General features: G+C 34.6%; 2 protein-coding genes across 2 annotated transcripts; one reads left to right on the top strand and one right to left on the bottom strand.

Annotated features, from left to right (window-relative positions):
• Positions 1-1321: 1321 nt before the first annotated feature.
• tmem176 (transmembrane protein 176) lies at positions 1322-6389 on the bottom strand. The gene is made up of 7 exons (XM_058382220.1): positions 6230-6389; positions 5036-5174; positions 4726-4836; positions 4574-4630; positions 3255-3401; positions 2980-3096; positions 1322-2147 (listed from the first exon to the last, which is right to left on the bottom strand). The coding sequence occupies exons 2-7, from the start codon at positions 5159-5161 to the stop codon at positions 2136-2138; spliced, it is 570 nt and encodes a 189-aa protein (XP_058238203.1). The 5' UTR covers positions 5162-5174; positions 6230-6389; the 3' UTR covers positions 1322-2135.
• A 27-nt stretch (positions 6390-6416) lies between these two features.
• Positions 6417-12157, top strand: si:dkey-9i23.16 (uncharacterized protein LOC571915 homolog). The gene is made up of 6 exons (XM_058382235.1): positions 6417-6551; positions 9857-9931; positions 10186-10296; positions 10492-10548; positions 10796-10945; positions 11064-12157. The coding sequence occupies exons 2-6, from the start codon at positions 9857-9859 to the stop codon at positions 11169-11171; spliced, it is 501 nt and encodes a 166-aa protein (XP_058238218.1). The 5' UTR covers positions 6417-6551; the 3' UTR covers positions 11172-12157.
• The last annotated feature ends 482 nt before the right edge of the window (positions 12158-12639 follow it).

Here is a 12639-nt window from a genome sequence, read left to right as displayed (position 1 = left end):
CTACAAAGATCATTGATATCATCATGAGTTACTACAGAAGCTTTATCCTGAATCCCATCCTCTTCATTAAATAGGCATCAGTTGAGGAAGGGCATCATCATGAAGTGAACATTTTCAGTGATCCACTTTGTCCTTGATATATAGACAACCACACATCAGTCCAGGGTAGAGGATGAATCCTACATAGGGCCCAGAGAGGTTCATGACCTAGGCAAGGATGAGCAAGAAGCCAGCTAGATTCAGGTCACTGGTGCTGAAGTAGGGCACATTCTGCTCTTCCTTGGGTCACATTATGATGCCATGTATCACCCAATCAAGAGTTTGCAAAGAGACACAGCTACCAATCTACCAGCAGCAGGCTTGAGGTGTGGCTCACCAGTGTGGACAGGTTCAAGGCTTGGATTTACCACAATTTAAAATTGTAAATAGGAAGGTTGTGTTATAAAATGAATATGTTCTTTAGTGCTTAACCAATATTATGGTATTGACTGGGTGTAGCACAATGACACTGTATAGCCTATGTATTGTGTAACACAGTGATTGTGTTTGGTGTAGCATAAATGATTCAAGATTTAGTTTAGCTTGTTATCTAACTGCCCATCATAACTAAGTTGATAATTTGTAAGAAAATAATTGCTAACCACAAGCTTGGTGAATGAATCCTTAATCAGTTCTTTTGAATCAACAGATTCGGTTTACAAGTCCATCTGATTTGAAGTTAAGAATCTACGCTAAGTTTGTGTTATTGGTTTAGGAATTTTAGTAATATTCTATGCGTTTTAAAATTCTGTAAGACAAAACACCACAGAATCTAACATACTTAGAACAAGTGAATTAAAAGCGTTGCATAAGGTTAAAATTTTGCACCGCGTGCATATGCAGGCTTCTTAGCTTCGTTTCTATCGATGTGTGGATTGATCCTGAAGTACTTAGACCCTTGTGTTTGCACTTAAAAAGCAACCCCAATATACTATATCACACTTTTCGCTTATTTGTAACACAATGTGCCCATGAAAACTACATTTTGTAGGAGGTAATATTGATGTGTACTATAGGAGCTACTTCCTCATCCATCATTTCCCTCCAATTCCATAACAAGTCCCTAAACACTGACCCCACAAGAAACTGCTCCAGGGAGCTCACCTGTAAGAGAAAAGACTCCAACTGATCAACTTATTTGTATACACAGAACCTTCAACAGGTTGTGACCAGAAAATTGTACAAAACGTGTGACTGAGACTAGTTTAACTATTAGACAAGTGTAATTAGTTCACACATTTATTCATGAATATACAATAACAGACAATATAAAATTAGGGTATACTGACTAATATTTATTTATTTATTTATTTATAGTTCTCCGATTTTGTGGGTAAAGTCAAAATCTAACAGAACAAATGGATAAAAATAATAAAAAACCCAAATGCGTACATTATTATAGACTTTTTTTTAATAGAACATGTGTATAAATGCCATATATGAAACTACTAGTGTTGGAACATTCAAAAAATATAAGAATTCGTTATGAAATTGTTCTCGCTGAAATTCCCATACAATGACACAAATCAATAAATTTTAATAAAGTAAAACAAAACAAATTTGATGTAGCTGACAACTGAACGTGCTCATTCATTTTTGGCATCTCTATATTCGGACTATACAAGAAATTATGGGACAATTTTACAGTACAACAATTGTAGACTGTTTCCCATTACAAATGAAGCAGAAGAGCTGAGTACTTCTGTTATGAGCAGGAAATACTGTGGGGACTTGTGGAAGAATTTTGGAAGGTTAAAGGCCACCAGCTGCAAGAATAGACATAACACAGCTTGTATTGTACATTCAAGGAAACTAGCAAAACAGTAGACCAGAACTCTACGCAGCTGAAATGTACTCAACCCAGTTTTCGAGCTTCTCTGATGCAATTTTGAAAGATTCATTGTATGTAGCCTATATTATATAATATGTTAACAAAATGTCCAATGCATCCCAATACATACTGTCCATTATAGAATACAATATATCTATGAATAAGAGAACGTCATGTATTTTAGAAATATGTAAATATAAAGATGTGTGGCAGCTGATTGAAGTCCAGAGCTGTCAGGGTTTTTCTTTTCAAATACAGGAAATCCTCAATTCACGAACTTGGAGAGAAAAAAAAAGAGACAGGTTCAGACAAATCTTTAGTTAGGTCAAATCAATAGACAGACAGACACACACACACACACATAGACAGACAGACAGACAGACAGACAGATAGGCAGATAGATAGATAGATAGATAGATAGATAGATAGATAGATAGATAGATAGATAGATAGATAGATAGATAGATAGATAGATAGATAGATAGATAGACAGATAGATAGATAGATAGATAGATAGATAGATAGATAGATAGATAGATAGCTTTAAGTCACTTTAAATCATAATCGTAATTGTTTTCATTCATTTTAAGCTACCTAGGGTTAAAAGGATCGATTCTCTAATGAAGTTCATACAAGATTTTTCCAGATTTCCTTCTGCCATTAAACAATCTCATCCTCTTTGAAAAGTTCTATGTACATCCCGTAATATAAGACAGTGATTTGGGTTTGTAATTATAGCATAAATTTATCAACCAGCGTCAACATGTGAATAATTCATCAAGTAATAATGTAAATAACCAAACAGCAATAATCATTTTAAAATGCCTTGAACTAGGAATTGCATGTGCAGATGTAATAAACTCTCTTGTGAATGTACTACTCTGCATGGACTACCGCCAAGGCAGCTACGCAGTCAAACGATGCAGTTTTAGAGCAGAGAACTTTTTCAGACTCTGGGACTTGTCAACCACTAGGTTACAGATTGACCAGTGCATGAACCTTTGAACAAGTTGCACTAGCTGTGCAGTAATACTGATTCATATCTATGATGAAAATAGTACTGAGCAGAGTCAGGAGTTAAGACAAATGTTTTTATATATTGCTCTTACTATGTAGTTGTTAAAATTTTGCCTTTCTCTGTACAGAATGAATCCAAAAGCAGAGGAGATGGCAGTCTGCACCATACTGAGAGACATGAGAATTGACTTCACTTCTACACTGAATCTCTATGAAAAAAGAAAGAGAAAAAATTCAAATGTAATTTCAGTCCACAGTGTAGCTTATTAAAAGTAAACAAAACATGCTCCCAGGTTTTTGCATGCATTAAAGTATTAACAAAACTGAAATGTAAAGGTTCAGGGTGGCACAATTGCCTCTGCCATACCGAGGCATAATATTCTTCATCACATGGATGTACTGTGTTCCTCTCGCAAGTAGCCTGTGGGTGCTTCACAATATCAACCATGTAGAAGATTACTGCAATAACCGAGATGACTGCAGCGAATATTGTGAACACCATGCATGCGAAGACCTAGAGATAGTAAACAAAAAAAGAATATTGCAAATTATGAGTGAAAACGATGCGATAGGGACTGGTTGGGCTTTTGGTGGAACGTAATAACTGTCTATAAAACTTGCTGTATCAGAGACTGCAGGCACATGGGACATGAAGGTGTATGATGACTCCCATTAATGCAACTTTTTTTCTGGACAGTGGATGGAAACCTTACATTTAGCCTCTGCTCCTTTAAGAGACTTCTTCTTCTTCTTTCAGCTTTTCCCTTCAGGGGTCACCACAGCCAATCAACTCTCTCCACCTATCCCTATCTTCTGCATCCTCAACACTTACACCCACTAGCTTCATATCCTCATTTATTACATCCATATACCTCCTCTTTGACCTTCCTCTTTGCCTCCTGCCTGGCAGCTCCATGTCCAACATTCCCCTACCAATATACTCACTCTCCCTCCTCTGAACATGTCCAAACCATCTTAATATGGCCTCCCTAACTTTGTCCCCCAAATGTCCAACATGAGCTCTCCGTCTAATGTACTCGTTCCTTTAAGACTACAGTGCACCAATTGTGTTTTGACTCAGTTGAACACTACTTTGTATAAGTGAGGAATAAAATACAATGGAGTGTGTTGTTATAGGAAAAGAATCAATAAAGGGTTGGTGTGATGTGGCCCATTGTAAAGCAAGTGATTTATAACTTTTACATCACAATTGCTCAATTTATTATTAGTTAAGGAAACAATTGTCATTCATTTATCATTTTATACACATTTATTTACATTTAATTTTGTGGGATGTCTGTGAAACTAGTTCCTATTTTAGCAGCCAGGTCCAGTCTGTCCCCTCACCAGTGCCTCTCTCTCTTTTCTTTCAGTGCTGAAAAACCTATGGACTCCTTCCATAGAAGTTTAAATAACATTTCTTAACAAAACAACCATTTTAACCTTTATTTTAACCTTTATAAACATTTCAAAAATGTTTTTTTGTTAAGGACAGCATGTTTTAATAAATTTATTATTAGGCTTAATGTTATGTAGAGCATATGCCATGCAAGCAAGCAAAATAAATAAATAAATAAAATAAATAAATAAAAATAAATAAATAATATAAAAATAAAATAAATAAACAAGTAAATAAATATTCAAGAATATAAATAATTTTGTTAAAATAGTATAATGCCAGCTTACCAAAGAAACACTGCTCTGTTTATCCATTATAAGAGCAACAGCACCTGCAACGACAAACTAAAAAGAAAAAGAAAAAACATGTAGATATGCCAGTGGTTTTAATGTACATTAAGTTTTATTGACTGATTTTAGGGGAAAAACTTTTATCTTACAGATATTCCGCTCCACCACGGCACACCAAATGTTACAACCTCTGTGAGTTTGGCAGAGAGCAGTGGCACAGAGTAAGAGATGATTAGAAATCCAAGCATGACCTGGGAAATCTAGAAGGAGACTGCTTGTTAACAAATAAGACAGGACTCACCTTGTGTCTTATAATAAGAGCATTTTAAAATCAGAGAGATTATGAAACATTCATAAGCCCTTTTCTGGCTTTTATTTTATACTTTAAAGTTGTTAACAATGGAATATTATATAATATCCAAAAACAACATCTGGGCTGTATTTGATACAACGACTTACCCCCATTGATTTAGGTTCTCCTTTCTGTATGCTCCTGTTTAGTACCTCCTTTTTGTCTGATAATTTATTAACATTCTGGTCTGTAGCCACATTGACAGACAAGTCACTTGACACTGTCAATGCCATCTTGTTCTCGTGCCTAGACATTCAATAAAAAGAGAACCACTTAGCAGTGTATTTTTTAAAAAAAATCAAAAGTATGTTTCTACATAATTTATAGCTAATAATATAACAGTAACATAAGGAGGGGAGATGAGGCCGGGTGTCACAGCATTTATATCTGGTTCACTACGGGGCGCTGTTTAAAAATGCTGAATGTCATTTTCCTTACATCTGTCAGTAAGATGTTTATGTAAGTTTTTCTGTTTTTTTGGAAAATGCTGGGGCCCGATGACTTCCAATGGACAAAGTGATGTGTGCTGTGAACTTTTTTCAAGGGTGGAGGTCATTAGCATGCTCTTTAACTATCCTTGACGGATTTCAGCTGTATCAACCAACTTGAGCAAAATTTGGATATGTTGCAATGTTACATACTGATAAATGTCTTCTAAATTCTTTGTTTTTTTTTTATTCTTTATTGTGCCAAGTTTGGTATTATAGCTAGAAGTAAATTGTATCAACAACATACCCGATGTGGTAGCTTAGTGCTTAAGGTATTGGACTCCTGATCAGCCACCAAGCTGCCACTGCTTGGCCCCTGAGCAAGGCCCTTAACCCTCAATTGCTCAGTAGTATAACATGAGATAAATTCTAAGTCGCTCTGGATATGTTCTTTATAACTTACAGTTATAAATTGTAAGTCGCTCTGGATAAGGGTGTCTGACAAATGCCAGAAATGTAAATGTAAAATACCTATGTATGGGCCCTGTATTAGTTTAATTTTCTTAGTAGTACAAGTAGAAAAGGAGCAGAAATAAGAACATAGCCTACAGAGAATTTATGTAAAGAACTAAACAAATACTACTTACACGAAGATCACGTCCAAAGCCACTCACTAACCTTGCTAGTATACATACTATTTAGTGCGTTAGTGCGCTGTTGGAACGCAGCCGCCGTAAACAGGGTCACTGCGCCAGCATCGCTTAGACACTAACACGACGACACACACACACACACACATCTATCGCGAACAAAGTGCGATGTGTGTCATTTTTAAATGTACATTTTATTATCAGTGTTACCATATGAACCTACCCGAAGTGCTGAAATCTTCAGACTACTCCAAACTTTCCCCTTTGGTTACACTGTCGAGAGAACAAAAAAATGAGCCTAAGAGAGATTTGATGAAGTTCGCACACACAAGGTCCCGCCCGTTTCTCCCCCGTTTCTGAGAAGTACATGTGGTCCTTCCAGTAGGCCCCCCCATCCCACCCCACCCCACACCCCCTCCCCCCTCACCAGTGCGTTAATACATGCGCACTTTATTTTCTGTGCGCCTCGATATCACCACTACCCCAGGTTCTCTCTCTCCTGCTAAATAAAGTGATTACTGTGTCACCAACTCTTGCTGTGAAAAGTAAGTCCATGGCTTTGTTCAGACCTTCTTAGAACTAACACAGACCTTCAGACCTTTTTTTTTCTTCCATTTAAAGTCAACTTGTGTTTTAAGTGGATGGTGTGTATACTGTGTGAATGCTTACTAATAGTTAGATTTGTGCAGTGGTTTCAGTCATTTTTAGTGAATTAATAGGTTGTGAATAGGTTGTGTGTGTGTGTGTGTGTGTGTGTGTGTGTGTTTGAGGAGGGGGTGGTGGTGAGATACTGGCCCTAGAACAACCGGGAATTGTGTTGCCAGAGTGTTTAAAATGGCACCTAATGCATGGGTTCCAGTACTGCAGTGCTGTAGGGGACACATTTAGCAATCTCCATAATTAATACAGCATATTTATCTCCTTGGTCAATTATAAATGTAATTTGCTATGCTCAGTTTGGTAAAAAAAAAGAAAAGAAAAAAAGAGAGAAACACAGTTCTATGTCAGACTGCTATGGAGTTTGGACCTAAAGCGAAAAAATGTCCACATATTAACCCTTTCATTTATACATGTCCAGCAGGTTTGTTTTTGGGTTTTTTTTGTCAGTGTTCTTTATTTTGTTTTCTGTTGTTGTCATGTTAATCATATAGCAAAAGACGTGGTTTCAGTGGAATCTTATGTCATCACATTTTAATTTCATTAGTTGAGTGTAGTTCTGTTGTAAGTTGCTTTTAAGAAGTGATTTTCTTTGTGCTATATGGTAATGACAAAAAGTTGAGGAAGGCTAAATGTAGTAAAAGATCACTATACTTGTAATGCTACACAGAATAGAGTTTACAGAAAGAGGCTGACTGTTTCATGCTGTCAAAATTGCCAGTTACATGGCGGTAATGAACTGATAGATTTTGTATTATTATGATGGTGCATTTATGTTATAGAGCACAATGAGAGAAGCACTACTGACAAAACTACAGGAGGTTTTTGGAGAAAATGCTCATCAAATTTTTTAATTTTGGCCAATCTGGCAATGCTAACTCACGAGTCCACCCCGTCTTTCGATGTTGATGTACTGGAGTTCATTGTACACCATTTTAACGGTCCATTTGACAGTGCTGTTTTCTCATCCATAGCTACAAACCCACAAACCTACAACTCTTGTGGACATAGTTATGCATTTTTTCTCATCTGATAATACAAAACTATGTTTTGAAGAAGAAGTGTAGAAACCTGTGTCACTCTCTAAACACATTTATGTTTTGCATTCCACAATGTTGCAAGCAGAACATGTGGTTTTCATCAAAGTTCCCTGTCTTTCCCTCTCTGGGTATCTTTTTCTTTTTGGATTGGATCCAGTATCCACTCACTTCCTGTGCAGAAATCTCCAGCGAAAGAATAAATACACTTCGGTTGCTTCATAAAACAGTAGTTAATTTAGTTGCCATTCTTACTGAAGTTCACTGTAGAATAGTACTTGTAGGCTGAAAGGCTTAAGTTGGAGAATTTTTAAGAAGCTGCATCATTATAAATGTCAGTTGTGGCCCCTGCAGTATGCATTCCACCAGTGAAAAGAATTTGTTCCACTCTTCCCTCCCTTCTCAAACTAGTCATGCAGAAACCCATTGTAATACTTTCATCTGCATTAACAATGAAGTCAATGTTTTATATAAAGAATAACACACAACAGACCATGTAGTTATATGAATATAATATGTGTGATGCAGTAAAACACGATTATTTTTTGTATAACTACAGACTGTGGAGTGTGTTATTCCGCTTTAAACACAGCAGTTAGCCAATGAGTACCATCTTTAATTTATTAATGTACTACACGCTGCACATTTTAACGGTTTGTAGCCAGATTTAATATTGTGAAATGTTTGGGGGACAGTTTAGTATCTGTTATCACTTAAGTTGAAGCCACATTAAGCAGTTGTTTGCTCCCCAGTCTAAACTGGTTTGTTCTGAAGATTTTCCCATGCTTGGAAAAAATCAAAAAGTGTAGTAATTGTTAAATACATTTCTAAGACAAAAAGGTCACCACACCAACGATTATACATTTTACTTTGTTATCACTTAAAACAAGAATCTGTTCAGTCTTAATTTATTTAGACCATCTGCCATGCAACTGCTTGTGCCATCTGCCTGGGTATGAACTGTAATAATAGAAAAAATAATGCATTAGAATGCGTTTTTTAATATAAACCTATCAGTCATGTTTTAGCATGTATGTTTTATTCCAGAATTCAGGCAAGCTCTGGTGTTAGACCCAAAGTCCATTATTTCATGTAAAACCTTACAGTCGATATACAACTGTTCCCATATATAGAAACATACAGTATGTAAACAACAACTAAACAAATTTAAAGGTCAAATGAATGTTGGTTGTATTTTTCCTATTTTTCCTATCATATTTTTCCTACTCTGTCATTCTCCCTTGCCACTGATTCACAGCCAGACATCCGAACATCAGCACCTTTAATCTACACACATATCCTCAGACCAATAAGCTTCTTCGTCTTATTATACACACAGTTCTTTTCTATTTTAATGAACAAATATAATAGAGTGTGAAAGCTTACATAGAGTTCATCTCCAATTATTATTTGTGTTTTTAAAAGCTTTTTTAAAATGTAATTATGATTATATCAAGCAGTCAGTTGTCTGACACTTTAAAATGATACTAGTGTTTAATTTGGATTTTTCCCCTGCCTACAGAACAGAAGGTGGTGCTAGTGATCAAGTGTATATTCCAACCATGTGTGTAAAACTAACTAACTAACTAAAGGAATATGCAAACAAAGAAACAAATATATAAATAATGTTCTGTGCACATTTTCTTTTCTTTCTTCTGGAAGTATACAGTGCTATTTACCATTAAATCGCATATTTCTCTACTATTTCACAAACCATTTAATGAATGGTTTAATGAATTAAGAATCTAATATGAAATTTAAATATAATAGATTTTTTTATTTACTACTTTACATACATTTTAGAGGCCTATTTATTTAGAGGTTAGAATTTATATATATTACAAACCCCCCCTCACAAAACCCCTGAACACCATAACTGATCACTACGCTTAATATTATTGAATAAATCATTGAAGAGGCACAATCAGTGTCACAACATCTACTGACTGGAGGTCATTTTCACTAAACTCCATTAGATTGCCTAATTTTTATGGTTTATTTTTGCTCTGTGAATAAACATTCAAGCAGACCTTTGCCCCCACTGTTATTTAGTTACAAGAAAGGAACCAAGGTCTTTTTATTTTATTTGCTTTAAAAGTAAATGGTATTTCTGTTCCTAGGTACATGTTTATGTTCATATTCCTTTTCTTTTTTAGATGGCAGACTCACATATTGTACCACCATGCAAACTGCATCGTCTGTTCAGGGTTTACGATCCTGAGGTTGTAGCGGTGAGTGATGAGATGTGGATCTGTTGGTGAAGCTTTTATTTTATCCTTGTTTTCATTTTATTTTGTTACAAAAGAGCAGACATCCCATAAAATCAACTGTTAGGTTTTTTTTTGCTTATTGCTGTATGTAGTGGTGAAGTTAAAGAAGTAAATACATCAAGGCATCAAAGATGCATTAATTATTATTATCATCAGTAGTAGCTGTAGTTCAGTAGTAAATTAGTCCATTGTAACATGATACTTTTCTTTTATAGGTTATTACAATATTACTTGGACTGTTCCAAATGCTTCTGGGACTTCCGACTTACTACATGAGCTTCAACATAAAAATACTACATCTGTGCCCAGTTTTCGTCGGAGCAGTAGTAAGTTTTTTTCACTGTTTGTGAAATAGTCACATATTGATCGATTGCAAATGAATCACTCAGAGGAATTTATGTCTTGTTCGCATATCATGAAATTTATTTTAAAATTGTCACCTTCAATATGAACAAAGTCAAACATAAAGGGAGCACAGGTCAAACTTTCTATAATGATTCTTTAATGTCTTCTCTGTGTAGTTTGTGGCTGGAGGATCGTTTGCAATGGCATGTGAAAGAACTCCTTCCAGGAAGCTGGCAAGTTTTTTTAAAACTGAAATTGTTTAAAATAAAATCTGGTGTTGCTGAAATATATAATAGCTAGAGTATGTTCAGAATGCAGTTAAAGCAGCTAGCTTCGGGTAAATCCTGGCAGTATTTCAGCCCTTTAACTCTAGGTAGAGCTAACTGCAGATTAAGATGCTAACAAGTTCATCTGGCAAAGAACATTGTTTTTCTTTTTGATACTACAAAAATTCTGTTTGTGTTTTCTTTTTTATTCTAGGTGAAAAGCTGTGTGTATGCCAGTGGCTTTGGGCTGTTGGCAGGATTGTGTGCCATTATTGTTTATGGCTATGCAGTCAATGACATAAAGTCTGTAGAAATGTGTGAATCATTTATGCACAATGGTTGTCGAGAACAAGATGAAGTCATTGTGAGTTTTCACAGCTTTAAGCCTTTATTTGCCCTCATTTTGTTTACTATATTAAGCACATGATGCTGGAATGTTTCTAAAATGTACAGAAACTTTGACCTCTTTTGTTTCCTTACAGGAATATTTCAAATCAATCTCAACGCTGCTTTTGATTTATGACATGGGAGCGCTCACTTTTGATGGCCTCATTTTATTTTCAGCTGTAAAAGGTTTGAAAACAAACTAAAAAAATGCACCTATATATATATATATATATATATATATATATATATATATATAACATATATTTTAAACTGTTCTATAACTGAAAAAAATGTAAAATGTGGAGTATACCGTTTATTTTAATGTTTGTTTAAGTACTTTTGAATTTTGTACTACTTTCTAATAAAAGTGACCTTCTGAAAACTAAGCATAATACTGTAAACTGTGGTGTATACAAAAACTTTCTGCATTCAAAATGGAGAACACATATAAAAGAGATTTTTAGCCACACTTCTCACATAGGCTTTATTCTGATTATGTACCTTTGACTCCATGTACTTTCTGTTGTATTTCTGCTGTAAATATTTTGAACATTGTACATTGTATTTAGGTTTTATAAGTGCTTAAAAATGCACAGATCCTGCTTTACTAATTTGTGTAATAATATAATATTATATAATATATGAAATAATAAAGAATATCTGCACAGTACCTACATAACTTGCATTCAATATAACTTTGTAAGTGTGAGCTTAGAGACAGTACAGGCAGAAGAGCAGAAGAATAATATGGATAAGATGAAGCACACTGTGAAATGGTAAATGATAAATTGAATATAAAGCATATCTTCCATTAGTCTATGATAGAAAATGGCAAAACTCAATGAAATTGAAGAATTAAAATGATATAAAATGATTGCACTGTTTTTTTGTCCTATCATGTTTGTTGCATTATCTGATATATACACTCACTGGCCACTTTAATTAAACCCCTGCTTATTATTAGAGTCCTGGAGAAACATTGTCTCTATTGTATCTCTATTATCTGTATATATTCTTGAAATGACAATAAAAGTTTCTTGATTTGACTCCTGCAATTATCCAATCAGCCAATCATGCAGGCATTAGCACAGTGCATTAAATAGATATAGAAGCATGCATATCGGCATGATTCTATAGCTGTCTGCTGATGCCACATGATTGCTTTGGATAATTGGATACAAAATGCATACATCAAAGTGGCCAGAAAATGTACATTAATTTATATAATGCAATCTTTTTGGAAACAAATACATTTATTTTATTTTTTTAATAAAGTCAGATCCTTTTATAAACCATTTAAACCACCCTTACTTATGTGGAAACATAAACTTTGAATTTTTGAATATTTTCCAGTATTACTTTGAATATTTTCCAGTATTACTCTAGTCTTTACTATATCAAAATCCAAAAATATCTGTAGTTAGATGATTTCCATTCATTGAAATTTTACATGTGCATGCCTGTTATATTACTGATAAATAATTGATTATTTATCATTTTTGGATTTTGATTCCGTACTCCTTTTATAACAGTCTATAACAGGATTTTTTGTTTGTTTAAACAAAATGTAAACAAATGTTTCTGTAAAGGTATATATCTGGAGAGCATCTTTACAGGGAAATTAACATTTTAATTCTAACATCATCTAAGGAATAGATTTTTTTAAAATAA

Source organism: Hemibagrus wyckioides, linkage group LG03 (assembly GCF_019097595.1).
Source record: "Hemibagrus wyckioides isolate EC202008001 linkage group LG03, SWU_Hwy_1.0, whole genome shotgun sequence".
NCBI lineage: Eukaryota > Metazoa > Chordata > Actinopteri > Siluriformes > Bagridae > Hemibagrus > Hemibagrus wyckioides.
The sequence above is the reverse complement of the archived record's forward strand: the minus strand, read 5'-3'. Positions and strand labels throughout refer to the sequence as shown.